We start from the raw sequence: 18627 nt of genomic DNA, 5'->3' as shown, positions 1-18627 counted from the left end.
TGTATTATGCTAATTTTTACGAGCTGACTCATTTCCTTATGCCCTTGCATGGCTCTTACAAAGCATAAAATTGGCTAAATGGGAATGTCCTGATTATCTAGTAATCTTGGTGATCAAGCTAAGCGGCGATATTCTGAAAATGTATTTAAATTTGCTTTTACTTTTTAGGACTCATACTCAATACAGCAAATTAAAAAAAAAAGAAAAGAAAAGAAAAGAAAAATCCATTGCCATGGGAGGTTTGGTGCTTTATGAAACAGTCTGATCCTGGGTTGCACCAGCCCATGAGCCCTGTCACCCGTATGCCATAGTGCTTTTGATTTTTTATTTGGTACCGGATTGAGACACTATATTATTACTATTAAAAATATATCAAATAATAATAGTAAGATTTTAAATCTATAGAAATGAGGGTGTCCCGATATATAACCGAGAATGGAATGCCTAGATGCACCGGGTCCACGACGAGAATGGAATGGGATGTTCGATGTCTCGTCATCGTCCCAGTTATACATCAGGATAGGTATCCTTTATATTTATCCTTTTCTTCTTTTCTTTCTTTTTTTCTCCTTCATTTCTTTTTTTTTCCACCTTCTTTTTTCATTTCCTTTTTTCTTATCCATTCTTTTATTTCTTTTGTTGTTTTTCTTCTCCTTTCTCCTTTCTTTCCTTATTTTTTTTCTTTTCTTTCTCTCTTCCTTCATTTCTTTCTTTTTTCTTCTCCTTCTTTCTTTTTATTTTTTCCTTTATTTGTGGTAAGATTTTTACTTTTTCTTTTATCTTGCTATTCTTTTTTTCTTTCCTCTTTCTTCTTATAGATTTCGAAATCCTAAAATAATAATACACCAAAAGTAAAGATACATTAAAATCTTTATTATATTATTAAATAAAAACTAAATATGTTATTTCAATTTTTATTTTTCAAATTTTGTGATCAAAGTATCCTTAGTTTCTTGAATATTCAAGAAAAAAATACAATAAAAAAACTATATATATAAGCTACATGACCAAACAATTATATATTTTTAAATATTTCAAATACATAAAATAATAAACAATAAAGGTAATTTCAATATTTTATTTAATCAATTTTTTACATTATATATAATATTTATTATTATTATTGTTCTTTTCAAAGGAGAAAAGAATTGGTGAATGGAAATAACTATTACTCCAATTGATGGAGGCAGAGCATAGGTGACAAGATCCATTTCTCGATTAGATTCCCCCCAAACCTCTTTCGATCAGATTTCCATTAATAGACAGAGATCGTAAAACTTTCTCAATTTCCTAGAATTTTTTGTAAAAACTCGATTTTTGGGGTAAAAATAAAAGATCAAATTTAAGTCAGAAAAAATGGTTGAAAAGAAGAGTTCATATTTCTAGCTATCTCACCACTTCTGCTAGTCCGGCCTATAAGATTGCAGCCTCTACCTGATCTGAAACCGTGGGACTATTGAGAGTCTTGTTCTTGCACCCTGCTCTTTCTGAAAAGCTAATAAAAAACGACCTTCCAGAGGCATCTTCATTCCGATTTTGATCTTTTTACACCATATTATATTTATTATTATTATTGTTCTTTGAAAAGGAGAAAAGAATTGGTGAATGGAAACAACTATTGATTGTAAGTAAAAAATCTCAATTTGCCACCGTCACTCGAATCTGTGTGATTGCTTCGAGACATCCCAAACTAGTTGGACTCTTTTTTTTATATATAAACAAAAAAGATTCTACCCATCCCGTATGCATATCCTCAATCCATTGGACTCCCTTTATGTGTATATGTATGTATAAACGCAATAACGTCTGTAGGAAGTGATCTTCCAGAATAAATGTGACAGTCAAGTTACACATAACAGTCCTGTTAATAAGCATTTATATTATAAACATCCAACCAATAAAAGCAGAAATTTTAAACATGGATCGGGGATGCCATGCATTGCTCTATCAGCATCCAGAGAAGAAAGGAAAGTTCTCTTTTTGCAACTGGGAGAACTCAAGTCTTAAAAAACCTTTTATTAATCCATATACTAGAAGAAGACCTAGAAGAAGACCACCTTCATCTCCCACATATACTAGAAAAAAGACCTCTCACTAGAAGATATCAGAGAGAGTAGGAAGCTTCATCTCGCCCTTGGTGGAGAGTGGAAGGGTGAGGTTGCCGACGACGGGAAGATCAATGGTGAGCCCCACCTCGAGCTCGTAGTCGATGTCCCAGTCTCGCCCGATGTCCTTCAACAAGCTTATCAGGAAATCATATGGCACCTTTAATGGAACCTCCAACTTTGTCACCTCTCCTGCCGCCTTGATCCACCCTGGGTCCGGTATTGTGCCCGACACCACCACCCTATAGCCATCCGCCATCAAAACCATCACTAGTCCTCAAAGAGTAATTAATACCAGCTACCATTTTTCTTTAGAAGTTTCTGAGAACATGCATGGTTTTAGATCTCCACTTCACATTTCTAACAATCATTGAACATGCATGGTTTTAGATCTCCACTTCACATTTCTAACAATCATTGTACTTTCTAGGATGATCAAAGAAAAGAACTTCTGATTTTCTATCATATATAGGTTTTGTTGTGGATCTCATTTTCTATTTATTAAAAATTTATGATCATTAATTACCTCATTGTCATCTATATGACTGCATGGAAGGACAAGTAATCAGAGATACACATGCATGACTAACCTGTCGGCGCTCTTGAGGGTGTAAGAGATCTGGCAGATGGGGAGGGCATGGTTGTAGGGGTTGGTGACGGTGACCTCGCTGTGGAACGTGGCGGAGCTCCGGTTAAAGCTCTTGATGGACACGTCGGTGAGTGCAGCTTCCGGCTTCGGTATGTTGGCAATCTTCTCTGCAACAAACTCCTTCGCCTTGTCGATGAGGCTCGCCATGATTTCAATCTATTTCTATGCACCTTAATGCCTTGGGCTCTTATTTCTATGAAGGAGGGAGAAGAGGAGGAACGGAGAGAGAAGGGGGAGGGGGAGCAGGTGGCCTTTTTTATGCGAGGGGAGAACTTGGTCCGGGTCGGTTCTCCAGCCACATTCTCCGGCGCCCAACCCGGGCGCCACGTGGTTGGGCTCGAACCGGCGCCGATCCCGAAAAGGTCGGTGGTGGTCGTATCTTAGCTGTGGTTAAACTTTTTCTTCTTTCGTTTTAAAATATTATTAGGTCAGGTTCTCAGGGAGTCCCAACTGGTTTTTTTAATTGATTAAATTTGTGTTTGGAGTTTAAAATAGTAGAATCCTCCTACGTTGGCCACGTTAGAGATGTCGCTGATGGAGAACGGCGACAGATTGGATGTAAATTAGATCAATCCATATTTATATTTATCCTATATATAAAAATTTTATATCTATATTTATCTCATACTCATCCTGCAGATTAAATAGAGATACGGATCAAATTGGATTGGATCGGATCGAATAGAGATGTAGATCAAAAGATTGATCAAATTGAATCAAATTAAATACATGTAAATAATATAAAAATATTATAATTTTGAATATGAGATATATATTAATATTATATCGAATCAGATTTAGATTGGAATATATCATTATCCATATCTGATCTAAACTCGCTTTGAATATTTTTTTTTAGAATCTATATCAATTTCGGATCTTAGGTCGGATAAAATCTGTCAAATTATGATCGGATAAAATCAGATATCTAATGGATCGGTTAAAAATATCATTCCTAAATATTAGTTTCTAATTGGGATGGATATACGGGTCAAGAAAATATGATTAGCTTGAGGTCCTTTGTAGATTGTTACATGTGAAGGTCATGGGGTGAAAAAGGTTGTGGATGGCTAATCGTGATATATGGCTTATAAGAAAGGAAAGGAAGTTGTCAAATTTCCTTTGATGGAGTGATAGAAAAAAAAAGTGGTCCAACATTATTGGATTCTTCTTTTTGTTAATCATATCCCTCTTAGATACATACAAGAATGGAACACAGGTCATGCGCAGGAATGTAATGAAGATTTAAGTATATTTCAGATTTTTAGATTTTTTTTTTTTTGATATTCTATTTTTCAACGATCTTTTTCTTTTTTTTAACATAAATTTTATTTCGAATTTTGATTCTTGGACATTTCTTTTTGAACGATTTTTTTTCTTTTTTTTTTAAATGGCTTACTATTTAGCTTGTCCGCATGATATGTTTTTCCTTTTTGAGGAGATTTTTTTATATGAAATTTATTTATTATTATGAAGACTACTGGGAGGAACAGAATGCAATGTTTTGCCCTTTTTTAATGAATTTTATTTTTCCTTTTTTACATAATTTTTTGATTTGTTATTTTATTATGAATGAAATTATTTTTCTTAATTTGTTTCAAATTTTCTGTATTTTTGACCTTTTTGAACGGTCCTTTTTTAACCAATCATTTTATGTTCCATAAAATTTGTGTCAGATTTTGCCTTTTTTGAATGGAATTTTTTGTTCTTTTTCGCATAACTAAGGATTCTTTTTATTTTATGGGCATTAATTTTTATTACACAAAATTTATTTATTATTATGAAGAATTCTTATAGGAATAAATTTATTTTGGTTGCGGAAATTTTTTGTGCCCTTTTTTAACATTACTTTTCTTTTTACATGAAATTTATTTCAGATTTGTGCTCTCTTTTGAACATTCCTTTTTCAATAAAATTTTCACCTTTTCCTTACACCTAATTTATTTTTAATTTTCCTTTTTGAATGTTCTTTTTTGGGAAAAAATTCTTTTTTTCACACAACTTAGGAATTTTTTGTGCATGCAGTATTTTTTTTCTTTTTGAGCTTTTTTTTAACAAAACTTTTCCTTTTACACAAAATTTATTTCTGATTTTTTTCTTCTCATTTTTATATGAGGAACGAGACGTGAAGGATACTTAAATTCAAATTTAAATGATATTTAAATAAAATTATCATGAAGAGTCATAAGAGAAACAAAATTTATTTTAGGTTGCCAAACTTTTTCCTTTTTGAATTCATTTGTTTCTTTTCTTAAACCAAATTTATTTTGGATTATGGAGAGTCACAACAGGAAAATATTTTCCCCTTTTTTAACGAGCAGAATATTTTTTTAATTTTTTTACAAAACTTCTTAAATTTATTAAGAAGTGATTTTTTTTTCATGAACAAAAACATAAGCAAAATTTTCTATTTTTCCATGACTACAAAAATAATTAAGAAGAGCCAATTTTTTTTAATATTTTCTATTCAATTTTTCTGAATTTTAGAGATATGTAGAGTTTTCTCTCATGGTTGAGGTCTACATATAACAATCTATTTTTACGTATGACATTTAGGTTATAATGATATCATATCTTTGAACACATGAAAGTATTACCGAATAACTGATTTTCTCAAATTATAACACCCTATATTTTCAGATATTAATTATTTGAGTTATGTTTTAAAACAATTTTGAGTATATAATCTCTGCCCGATTGAAAAGTCACATATGTATCAAAAAAATCAAGAAAAATATACCATCCTTTTCATTTCAAAAATTTAGAATCATTTAACCTTTTGTACATTCCATATAGGTTTTTAAAAATTTCAACAAAATTATACGTAGCCCACCCTTACACACACACACGCATACATATATGTGTGTGTTGGCATGCTGAGAAAGGTACATAAATTTCTCAAATTTTATGTGAGCTTTGGCTATATTTACAAAGGAGAAAGATAAAAAGTACACTTGAAGCGATTGCTAGTTTATAAAATCGATCAATAACAAATATATAAGTAAAAACTAATGCTATATCCTGATTATAAAGCTAATATATTGATAAACTTGCACAAAATCTATGTGAATTTCTAGTATCCATTTTATTTTAAAGTTAGTTACTCATGATTTTGTATAAATTTCGTTCAAAACTTACAAGTTGAACTGATGTTGTGGATTAGTGAGCTACTGCAAGTGCCCTTGGTCCTAAATTGAGCCATTTTGCCACATCATGTAGGCATGTTGAATACATGCACAAATTTTAGTATCATTTTTATAGGAGTTTTTCGTTGGTGTGCTCCCCATATAGATTTTTTTTTGATAAAAATGAATTTGTTAAACCAATCCAGTAAAATTACATTTGAGTGAATCAAAAAATAAAATATATAGAAAAATTTGAAAGATTAATCTCCATTTCGTAGTCCAAAATTTTTTCCTATATAATTAGTCATATATATATCCACTCAACTGCACTATTAGCCTTCTATCCCATATGGATTTCAATATAAAAAAATATAAAAAATAAAAATTAATAGAACAAGGGATTCTTCGCAAAATTCTTCTCCATCTATGTGCTCTCGTATGCTATATCATCTGCTTCTTATCAGCACCATCTGTGCATTCCTATTCTTTGCACATTTAATAGAACAGTCCATATCCTTATTAAAAAAAAAATGTCAGCAAACTCTACGCTCAAATCCTCTTCTGGAGTTCTGAATCATCTCCAGAAGCATGGGCACCATCGCATGTATGCCTTCGTGTCAACAGCCATGATAAGACACTGAGAAGTTTTTGTTAGTGTATTTTTATGGGGTCACTTTGTCACCAAGATTTCCAAGTTAGTATATTTGTAAGGTGCAGAGTTTGAAAATTTTTTGTAAATTTATCAACAATAAATATATGAAAAAATAATTAATGCAATAATTAAAGCACACTAAACAAGCATAAAGCTAATATATTAACAAATTTGTAAAAGTTCATAACATATACATATATACAGATATACATAGAATATGTATTTATTAGTTTAAATAAATAAAATAAAAATGAAAAAGGTGGCCCACGAGAGTGAAGCGACCCAAGGCTTTTGCCATTTTTAGTTCCCAAGAAAGGCAAAACTACTTTGTTGCACCCACTCCTTTTTGGCCCTTTGCCGTTCTCTCCTCCAGCCGGGGACCGTGACCATAAGATTTTAAGAGCATATAATTATTGGAACTCCCATTCTAAAATCGTTTACTTTTCCTGCTCATCATCACGGCCGCGGGACCGCGCGTCCCGCTTCAATGTCAGCTCTATATACCCGCGTTCTAGTCTCTGTGGGACGGCTGGACCATCTGATCTAACCGAGATATACTCACCACGCGTAGGCTCTAGCGTCGATGTTCATGCTGCCGACATCCTGTTAACGCAGTCCGATTGCCTGCACGCAGTTCGGCCCTCGGAGTTTGTACCCACGCTCACAGGATCCATTTTTTTTTATAGATAAAAAAATTTATCTAAAAATTTATATTTTTTAAATAAATATTATTTAGATAATATTTAATAATGAATAATTTATTTATATTTTTTATACATAAAAAATGATTTCAAAATTTATTATTTATTTTTTTATATTATATTTTTTAAACAATTATTAAAATTTATTCATATTTTTAATAATATTTTTTATATTTTCAAATTTGAAGAAAGTGGACGATTTTGTTGTATTAAATAACAAGATATTGAAAATCAGGATGATGTATTTTAAAAATAAAATTAATATTTATTTTATTGATTGATGGAAAAATAATTTAGTTATTAGATAAGATTTATTTCTCGTTTCATGAATAAATACTATATATATAAAATAAATTATTTATTTTGAAAAACGTGAGAATATGGATAAGTTAGAATATTTATCTACAAGAGAAATTTTTTGTACACCGCACCTGGTGTAGAAAAAAATATACCGTCCTATTTGATTGGGCGACGTAGCCAACGTTTTCCAATGCACATTTAATGCTTGTAGTTTTATTTTTTTATTTAAAATTTTGAATGATAAAAATATATTTTTTTAAAAAAAATTATGACATTCAGTGACCATATTGTGATATCTTATGGTCAAATTATAACTTCTTATGTAGGATGTCATAAGAAAGAGAAAGATATTTTTATTATTTAAAAATTTTATAAATTTTAAAAAAATAAAAATATATTTTTTTATAATTTTTGAAAGAAAAATTATGACATCCTGTAGAAGTCATAATTTGATCACAAGATATAATATGACTACAGGATATCATAATTTTTTCAGAAGATATAAATATTTTTATTATTTAAAATTTTAATAAAAAATTAAAATTATTAACATTAAATATATATTGAAAAGTATCGTAAATTTTTAATGATAAACATATTTTTTTTATAATTTTTAAAAAAAATTATGATAATTTATATAAAAAATTATAATCTGACTGCAGAATACCATAACATATGATAATTTTTATAAAAAAATATTTTTATTATTTAAAATTTTAATAAAAAATAAAATTATAGATATTAAATATATATTAAAAAATAATAACTATACGGCTAAATCAGATGGACGATATATTTTTTTTATGCTAACGAATCGGGATTGAGAGGCAAAAGCGTAAATATATGTAGATGGCAGAAACCACAGATATTCGCGAGCTCCAATTATTCGTGCGGAGCAAGTCGGTGCCTGATTTAGGATACCCTCGCTGCCTTCTGATTTCGCAGGCCTATTCCGATTACGCCACGTGGATCATGAGTCAATCCAGCGGCCGCGTTTGATCTTGATGCATCCTTTGCCGCTTTTTTCTCCCTCTAGCTATGTGCCCCATTGGCGTGGTGGGGCCGTGTCGCCATATCTCCCTCGAAAACCGGAATCCCCCACCGACTCTCATCCATTCCCGACGGTTTTCTCGTACTTTACATTATTATCATATATATATATATACAAAAGAAGCCCCGCAGACCGGCGATAAAGGAAAGAGGATGGGAGAGAGAGGGTGAACAAAGCGACGAAGGGGAGGGAGAAAGGGATAGAGAGAGATATAGAGAGAGAGGATGGAGAGTGGGATTCGTCCGCGGCTACTTCCTCCCCAGCGACCGGTGGCCATGGAGGCGGTGACCACCACTCCTTCCTTGGCGGCCGCCGCTCCGCACCGCGGAGGCGTGTCCGCGGCCGCGGCCCACTCCTTCTTCCTTCAACTCGCCGTTGAGCATCTCGGGTTGGTCCTGAGGAGCGGCGTTCACTCCAAAGACTTCTTCCAGTTCTGTTTCTTTGTCGCCAGGTATCGGATTACTTGTCCTACTCTAACTCGTTCTTGGACTCCAATTCTTCTTGGCTGCGGTTTTCGGTTTTCGAGATTTTATCGTGGTTGGGAGGTTTTACTCTGGATTCTTGTCGCTCTAGAATCTAGAAATGATGCATGGTTGTTTCCAACGTTCTTGGAAGAGAGGAACATGTTGTCTTTGTTCTCGGATTCTTGCTGGTTAAAAAATTAATAGCGAGGTTACATTTTTTTTTGATATATTATAATATAATTTCTTGGGGGAAATGGTAATGGAGTCTTTTACCATACTGATTTTTTTAAAAAAATTTTTACCCATTTGATATAGTTTTAATTTATTTATTAAATAATACAAAACAGAAAAACATCGACGTTTTTTATGGATAAAACGTCATTCCAAATGTGTTTATTTGATCCAATCATAAAAGCTCAAAAAAAAAAAAAAAAAATGAAAAATCATTTATATATATATATATATATATATATATATATATATATAAGGCTGCTCTCCTTCTTCCCGCACCGCCTCCTTCTTCCCCATAATGCCGATCCCTTCCGATAAGCTGTCGCGCCCTCCCCCTCCTCCCCCTCTTCCTTCTCCCATGCCCCCCCTTGCTGCCCTCTCTTCTCTTTTCTTCCCTCTCTTCTCTCTCCCTCTATTCGGCCGGCTGACAGCTCGACGCCCCCTCCTCCCCCCATCCGAACCCTCCAGCCCCACGCCCCTCTTCCTTCTCTCTCCCTCCCCCTAACAAACCGAGCCCTCTCTTCCTCCTCCTCTCGATCTCTGCCCACTGACCGCCCCCTCTCCCTCCAATCCGATGATGCGGCCCCCCTTCCTCCTTATCCGAAGGTTAAGGTGAAGGAAAGCAAAAAAAAAAAAAAAAAACCTCAGAAATGCCATTTGGAATGGCACTTTCAAAAGTGCCATTCGAAATGGCGTTTCTAGGCTTTTTTTTTTTTTTTTGGCAAGATTCTATGTAGACTGGGAGGGTGGTGACTAGACCAAAGAGTCATGTAGAATGATGTTTTCTTAAAAAAAAATACCATTTCAAATGGCATTTTTCAACTTTCACATTATTTCGGTAAATAAGTTGAAACCTGCATCAAATGAGTAAAAAAGTTTTTAAAAAAAATTAATATGGTAAAGGATTAATGGTAATGCTTCATTATTGTTTATTCCTTTGTTAATTTTCACGATATTTTTATATAAAAGATTGAGACGATTTTTTTTTTTTTTTTTTGGGTGTGTGTGTGTGTGAAGTAAATGGAGGCTGAACCAAGCTAATCAAGAATTTAATTGCAAGAACAATTTTTACATCAGAACATTTACAACAGAGATATCCTGAAGAGCAATTTTGTGATTGTGATACAATTACTTAATGGCGAAGACAAAAAGATCGATATTTGCCTCATGTACATGAGGACTGCAAGCTTACAAATTGTTTAATTTTTATATCTGTCTGGTGAGTGTTTTTTTTTGCCCCTTCCAAACAACAGTTGAGGAATGACTCGTGCTCATTTTTTATGAATGCAGAGGTATTGACTATGCACTAACAAACAACTTCATTCCTGCAGTGGTTCATCTTTTACCTTCACTTGTAAAAGAGGTATTCTTTCCATTAACGAAGATTTTATTTCTGTTCTTTTCCAAAAGCTTGTCGGGATTTATTAGTGTGATTTACCTTCTTTGGAGAGTGCTATTTTTTTCTTTCACAAGATTGACAAGAGTTTGTCTAAGATGATTTATAACATTTAGTGTAGCTATTTCTTGTTCTTTTTGGCTTTTATCCTTTTCTTCTACAAGGGGACAAAAATCTATGATGTAAGAATTTTATGTTCTTACATTCTTACATTCAATTTTTTAGTAGTATGCATGTCATAGTTATTAAATATGTTGTTTTTAGTATCTTTTTCCTTACGGGTAAAACCAAGGATGCTTATAAAACTAGGAATGTACTGGAGGATAATGTATGAGATGGATAAGGTGTCTCTATCTCTCTTGAACTCTGCTATCTGGCAAATTTGAGAGGCGAACACTTGAAAGATGTGGTATTATAACTTTTAGTCGTAAGTTTAAAAATAATGTTTTCATGATTGCTTCTTTTTCTTTTTTTTTTAAAAAAAATTATGCATTGAGATTGATGACCTGCTAACCACCTCCAGTCCAAGAAATCTCTGATTTTTTTTTTTTTGGCTGCATCAAGGATACATAAGAACTCTTAAATTTTTTGCCATCAATTTTGAGGAGGTAATGCTAAACAGAACAAATGGATATTTCTCGTTATTGAGCTCTTATTTGATTGAATTGCATTTTTCCCTGACATTGACGAATGGATTTTAGCATGAAAGCCATGAGGCGCTGCCTGATCTTTCTCACTAAAAACAGAATGCATTTCAGTAAGCTTATCTGGCCAATCTCTCTCTCTCTCTCTCACTCGCACGCGCGCGCACACACACACATGCCTCAAGCCCTTTTGCATTACTAGAAGTAATATCAAACATCCTAATTCTATTTTTATTCGAGAAGAGTCGAAAACATGTTACTGATTATGTTAGATTGTCAGAAAGGAATTTCTTAAGGGGTAAACCAAATCATTTTATCTTTGATGGAAGCAGATGATCTCAGTTTATGCTTGTGAATTCTTAATAGATGAATATGTAAGAGTGAATTACTTGAAATTTATCATATTTTGATATGTTTTGGTTCTATAGAAATTTTTTTCTGGTATGAATTTTTCTTTCTCTTTCACTTTGCTTAGGATTACTTGCTGATTCTTTTTGCTATATCATTCTATTTCTATCCAAGGTCTACCAGCATAGAAACAACAGTTCACTTCAATCAGCTATTATGGTGCTAATGATTTCTGTCAAGGTATGTCATGCTGCACAGGCAACTTTTGTTTTCTGTCTTTGCACGAACAGAGGCATGCAAATACCAATAATTGGCTATTCACAAATTCATTTTTTTTCTTTTCATGCTTTTATCTTTCGCCCATGGGACTTGTGCCTGTCTCGCATCTTTTCTTTTGTAATTGTTTTTCATTATTTCTTTGTTCTAAAGACATCCATATTTTAAAAAAAAGAAAATAAAAACAAACTATTTCCAGCACTATTACTGGGTGGGTGCAGATACTTGATCTTATCGCTACAGTGTGGTCAATTTGCATGGAATTGCTCATGCAGGAAATTTGGAGTGAGTCATGCTCTCCAGTATATTTTTGTGGAGTCTAAATGCTGTGTAACAACTTAGAAGTCCTATGCTAGTGAATGACCGAATAAAAAATGTCTGAGGATGATTAAAGGTTATAAAAGATTTAATATCTGGAGTTTAACAGAAAAGGTGGGGAAAGATTTATAATAGTTATAACAAAAGTGAGGATTTGAGGATATCTTAGATCTAATGTTCGAAGTTATGTGTGAATACATAAAGGCTATAGATATGGGAGCAAAACTCATATATCTGGGTCAATTGATTTTGTTTCGTCAATATATTTGTGGTAATAAGTAAATCAAGAAACAGTTGTTTGTAGAGTTGTTTTCCCTGGAAGATTCATAATAAAATTTTCTTTCATTTATATTTTTTGTTTAAGCAAGTCTAAATAAATGCTAATTTGGTATCACAGTGTGAAGCATGAATTTCCCCACAAAGGAAAAAGAAAAAGACATTACTAAACATGATGTGAAAACATGGTTTGCTGAGTGTTAGTTTTAGAATGACCTAGGTTAGTTATGAATTGGACTTGTTAAGAACTCATAAGTAACTTAAATCCTCCAAAATAGATAGAAGAATATTTGAAAACCTATCAGAAAGTAAAGGCAATTGGGCATATTACATAAGGGTGAAACTTAGGTTGGGCTCAATCTGAACGTGCCCAACCAAACTGCTCGTTGGGTCATTCAGGTTTAGGTTTTATAAATTTGCATTGGGCTTGGGCTCTAAAATCCCAATAGACCCTAGGTTGTGGTGGATTAGGGTTAACCCTCAACCCAACGAGAACCCGAATCTAATCTAACCCAAACCAAACCCTCCCCGATCCAGCTGAACCCAACCCATATATAAGTTAGTGAGTAGTTCATGTATAAATATGTTTCAAATTCATATTTATGTTTTATACAGGTTACTTGAATGTTTCATATAATTATACCTTTAGGTTTATTAAATTATATTTAAGCAAGATTTGCTATCTTGATATCAGACCTCATATCAGTACCATCCATTACAGTATCGGTATGCTGTTGTCGGTATGGTATGATATCAGTACAGTATGGTATGCCCCATACTGGGTGGTATGGGAGGTTCGGCAAAACACTTCATTAGATTGGTAAATGATTAAGGTCTCAGTCCAACAACTGTTGGTCTAACAACTCAACTCAATTCTAAATTAGTTGGGGTCGGCTACTATGAATACATTTTCTCCATTCCATTCTATTGAGGGCCATCCTTTCTGAATGTATAGTGATATTAGGTCCTTCTTTGCTACTTCGTCTCATGTGAGTTTGGTATATCTCTATCTTGTATAATTCACTTCTTCGTATTAGTGTAACCCTTGGTCTAAATTGTATATGTCCAAACCATCTAAGCCGTCCTTCTTTCAATTTGTCCTTAATTGATGTGACCTTTACCTTTTTATGAATGGTTTTATTTCTTCATTACCACATATCCGTATCAACATTCTCATTTTGGACACACTTATCTTATGCACATGTTGTTTTTGACTGTAACATTCTGTATCATAAAGCATAGCTGTTCGTTGATATTTTCCTCATCTTAAATTTCTTATTCAACTTGATCTAACCCAATCAATATGGCTCAACTTGACCTGACTTGACTAACCTGAGCGAAACTGAATTTAGCTTAAGATGGGGAAGGGTTGGGTTGGCTTAGAGAAATCTCAACCCATTATCGCACTAGGTTGGGTAAGGGTTGGGACGTATAGAGGTAGGGTTGGTTTAGGTTTTGCCTTTAAACCGATCCAACCCGCTCAAGTTACAGCTATGATTGAGGAAACCATGTGAGGGAGACCGAAGAAGTATATTCTGGTTGAGAAGTCTGCTATGCTTAATGAGATATGGTTGTTCACTCACATATTAGAGTGGAATCTTGTTGCTTGAGTTTTCTAGGTGAGTCCTTTTCAGATGAATTAGTTTAAAAAAGGTTGGTTTTTGACTTGCTTGAGAACTTGAATGCAAATTTCAGCGAGGTCTTGTTTATTTGGAGCAAACACTGGCTGATCTCAGATGAACAACATGTCCAGTTTCTGCCAGAACAATTCTATAGTTCTGCAATTTGTCCGGTAATTGTGTACTTATTTTTCAGTAATAGACTATCCATGTCAAAGCTTGTAGACTACTTTCTTATGTATGTTATTTGTGCGATGAGAACCCGTCTTATGTTGGTTAGAAAGGTGGATGAATAAAGCTGAACTCATTTGATACTTGCACATTTGGTTTCATTATGGATTTTCTGTGCGGTCTATATAGTGTTAAACCATTAATATTCCCAGTAATATTATTATTTTGTTGGTTAAAAATTTATTATGTTTGGTTGTGACAGAGGTAAGGATAATGGAGGATACATCTCCATGTTCATCTTCGCTGACATTTGTCTATGCAGGCCTAGCTTTTCATGAGAACATTGTTGTGTATTTGCTGGCGAGCTTTTAACTGTTTAAGGAACCAGCAAAATCTTCCTAGTTCCTTCTCTTTTGACTTGCCTCAGGAAAACAATTTATTATTATTATTTTTTTATTTGCTATGCCTACTGATTGAAGGAATAGATGTGTCACCTTCATGAAGAATCTTTGTTATTCTTTGTCATGGCTGTTTAAAGAATGGAAAAATTAGTTTCACCATTTATTTGCTGTTGTTTTGCGTTAGCTGGAAATGAACCAAGAAAAGGTACCTTAGAGGGCCAAAAGCAAGGTGAGATCTTTGAAGTATACCAAAGTTTCACATGTAATGCTATCTAACCTTGCAAGTTGGTGATGTTCAGTCATAGGCTTCTTCCTGTGATGGATCTTTGTTTAACTATTTGAAGCTCTTTAAAATAAATCTAAATTTAATTTTAATTCCTTCAATTGTAGTCGTGCTAATCTGCAACTGTCAATGCTTGCTGCCTCGAAGGGTTGGAAACCAAGCTTCACACTAGTTTAACTGAATGCGACTTGTAATTTAAAGATTCTGTTTGTGGCTCCTTTTCTACTTTTGGACTACAGATTCATGCAGTTAGATGTTTGCCACGTCCCCGGTAGAAATTGTTTTCAGTGCATGTAGTTAAAATCCCAAGTGCTTCAAGCAGTTGGTTCACTTTGAAAGAGTTGTATATCCATCTTAGTTTATTCTTTCCGGCATTTTTTTTCTTTATTGTTTTTATAGTCCTTTGTTTGATCTCATAAGTATGATGTAACAGTCTTCTATACTACATAATTAACTTTCTTTTAGTGAGTGCCAACCGTGTGTGTCAAATACATACATACGTACACTTGGACAGGCACTGATACTATATACATATCCAGAGAACCTGTTTGCTCTTGCATTTGCATATTGGTACTATATACTTGTTATTTATGCAAAAATCTTCATTTATGCAAAGTTTTTGTTTACTGCTGGATATGCTGTTTGTTTTGTAGAATGCTTGTAAGCGTGGATGGTTTCAAATTGCAGATGCTGATGAACTTCTTAGCATGACAAATGAGGTCTGAAAATCTATTTGTAACATCAAATTGTAGCAACATCTATTTTGTTTCTTTACTTTGGCCGTTTAATGGCAATCCTTATGAATACAGGATTTTCTTTTTTTTTTTACATAGATATATAGCAGCTATTGTACAAGCCTTACAGAGGAAGCAAGCAGTGTGTTACATACTATTTCAAAAGTTATGTCTAGGTATCTTTATAATCTCTATGAACATTTTTATGAGATGGATTTAATTTGGTTAGTGAAATTTATGTTTTGTGAATTGAAAATTTTGTGGTTATGATAACCATTATGTTCTTTTTGGTAGTGTTTCTTCTCTAGATTGATATTCATGTATTCTTAAAACCTTCTTTGATCTTGATTATTTACTGTCATAGTTTCTTTCTTTTTTTTTTTTTTGGTTTTTTTGACATTTCTCTCCTCTTGAATAGCAGTATTTTGGCCAGAGAGTTAGACTCAACATTCATACATTTGTGGTTCTTACCAGAGTAAAATAGCAACTTGCCAAATGCATCATGATGTTTTATTTTTTCCACACGGAACATTCTTTAAAAATTTCCCATAGCACCATTGACTTAAACTTTAAAACATTACTCACCAAAAGTCCTTTTACTTAAAATACAAGGGAGAGTCCTGTGCTTCTGAAATCATTGTGTTTCCCACACTGCAAAGATTTGACATTATGCAGAAAATCTGCTTCATCTCTTTTTGATATCTTTCGGGGAATATGGCCATCACCACGTGATGGGGTTGAAAGAATATACTAGAAGACAATGGGAATAGAGCATAGCATGCTTAATCCACATAAAATTTGCTAAATTAATGACTTTTCTTTTTCAATAATTGGTACAAACCAAAACGATTAAGATTAGCCTCATGAAGTTTAGGTGATGTAGGACCTGAGACCTACATTCAGCATATCATGCATTGCAAATAAATCATGTGTCTTCACAGCCTTCTTACATGTCTAGCTGTCTTCCCATCTTGCCTTGTATACATGTAGTTTACCATTCCTTTGGTGCTACCCTCCAAAAAGAGTGAATTTTATATCTTCTGATCTTCATGGATTGCTGGCCATTGGCACTTTATCTTAGTTCAAGATAAGATTCCATGTGTTCTCTTCTTCATGACAATAATTTGTATATACTTGAATTTCTGGTTCATGAACTGTACCCACCCTGTTAGAGATCTGCTCTGTTCAGTCTGCATGAAGGCCGTTATTGAGTTTGATTGATTTACTTCACCATTTGCTTATTGCTGGAGGTCTCTCCAACACCAAATGGGACTTACTCATATATTTTCTTCTTTTACAACCATTCTAGGAGACTTAAGTAATGCAAAATGTGCTAAATTTGGAATAAGAAACTTAACTTTCATATCGTCATAGAAAGTTGATGTTTGGCCTATCTGAGCAAGCAATAAAACCGGAACTTTAATATCATAGATTGCTGGTTCTTCATCTGAGCAAGCAATATGAACCTTGACTTTCATATCATGGATTTACTGCTACTGCAAATTCTTTACCTTAGCAAGCAATAAGAATTATAACGTTCATGTCATGGATTTACTGGAACTTCTTCACAACCATTCTAGGGGACTAAAATAATGCAAAATGTGCTAAATTTGGAATAAGTACTTTAACATTCATATCGTCACAGAAAGTTGACATTTGGCCTATATGAATAAGCAATGAGAACCTCAACTTTCATATCATGGATTTACGGCAACTTCTTTTGATTTTTTTAAAAAATTATTTATTTATTTATTTTTTATTGCTGAATTCACAGAAGTGATGCACATTGGAGATAATATAACTAGTGTTCTAGTGTTGACACTGCTTTGAATGCTGCTTCGTTAACTATTAGGAATTTAAAGTGGAAATGGAGGTCCACAAATCATCTTGGGAGATGATTTTTAAGGTTTCATGGGTTTACTGTGGCTTTTATTGGTATTTCTTTTTATTGCTGAATTCACAAAAGTGATGCACACTGGAGATAATAAAAGTAGTTCTCTAGTGTTGACATGTCTTTGGATGTGAATATAATATTTTAGGGTGAGATTTTCAGATCACTTGCTATTCAGAAAGTTGGTGGGCTGGATGTGCCTCTGAGTGGTGAGATTAGGTATTACATATGATGCCTCACAAATCTGGAGGTAAATTTTGGTAGAACTCCTAACAACTAGGAGCAATTATTGTCAGATAGCATTTTGTCATTCCTATTCTTATTGTAGTTAAATGTTGCCAACAATGGATTCCAGAAGAGAGGTCTTTGTCCAAGACACTGATTTGAAAGGAGAACATTTTTGAACAAAGAATTTGTGTTGGCTGTGCCGGTCTGTACCAGCCAGTGCATGCCAAGCCAAGCCAGTAGAGGCACATGGCAGAGGTTGGCATGACACCTACCATTTAACCTTCAATTTGTAGTTAAAACTCATTTTTTAAATGCTCTTTTTCTTTGGTCTGGGCATGATGTTGTCTGCTATACATGGCAGATACCCTGCTGGTTGCTGACAGGCTTGCCTACTGTCACCAGCCTTAAATCTTGTTTCCAACAGTTTTGGTCCAACAAACAACTGGACTGAGCCAATTGGATGAGAGGGCTATCATTTTGAGCTAAAAAAGGTGGAGTTTGCAGCCATTTGGAACTGTTGATTAGTTGAATAGGAGGATGTAGAGCTCACATGAAGTGACTCAATACCTTTCAACTATAGAAATCTGTTCATCATTATCTCTCTATTTATGTTTATTCTCCTATTTTACTGAATTTCTTTGACTCTAATTGTTATGCTGCTATCTTGTTTGGATGCTGAGACAAACATTGATATTGGCATAAAAGTCTTTACTCTCTAGAGTTTAGTGGTGTGAACAATTTTTATATAGTACATGGAATATAGA

At 33.7% G+C, this 18627-nt stretch overlaps 2 protein-coding genes across 2 annotated transcripts in view; one reads left to right on the top strand and one right to left on the bottom strand.

The window, feature by feature from the left end:
* Window positions 1-1845: 1845 nt before the first annotated feature.
* LOC105047516 (late embryogenesis abundant protein Lea14-A) lies at window positions 1846-2981 on the bottom strand. Its single transcript, XM_010926460.2, has 2 exons — window positions 2696-2981; window positions 1846-2347 (listed from the first exon to the last, which is right to left on the bottom strand). The coding sequence occupies exons 1-2, from the start codon at window positions 2899-2901 to the stop codon at window positions 2095-2097; spliced, it is 459 nt and encodes a 152-aa protein (XP_010924762.2). The 5' UTR covers window positions 2902-2981; the 3' UTR covers window positions 1846-2094.
* Window positions 2982-8722: 5741 nt separating this feature from the next.
* Window positions 8723-18627, top strand: part of LOC105047517 (uncharacterized) — a 28421-nt gene continuing 18516 nt past the window's right edge. Inside the window, 5 exon segments of the mRNA XM_073259001.1 lie at window positions 8723-9034; window positions 10569-10641; window positions 11841-11906; window positions 15664-15729; window positions 15844-15920. Of these exon segments, the coding sequence (XP_073115102.1) occupies window positions 8808-9034; window positions 10569-10641; window positions 11841-11906; window positions 15664-15729; window positions 15844-15920 (509 nt within the window). The 5' untranslated portion in view covers window positions 8723-8807.

The sequence above is a fragment of the Elaeis guineensis genome, chromosome 6 (assembly GCF_000442705.2).
Source record: "Elaeis guineensis isolate ETL-2024a chromosome 6, EG11, whole genome shotgun sequence".
Taxonomy (NCBI): domain Eukaryota; kingdom Viridiplantae; phylum Streptophyta; class Magnoliopsida; order Arecales; family Arecaceae; genus Elaeis; species Elaeis guineensis.
This window is presented reverse-complemented; position numbering and strand designations above follow the sequence as displayed.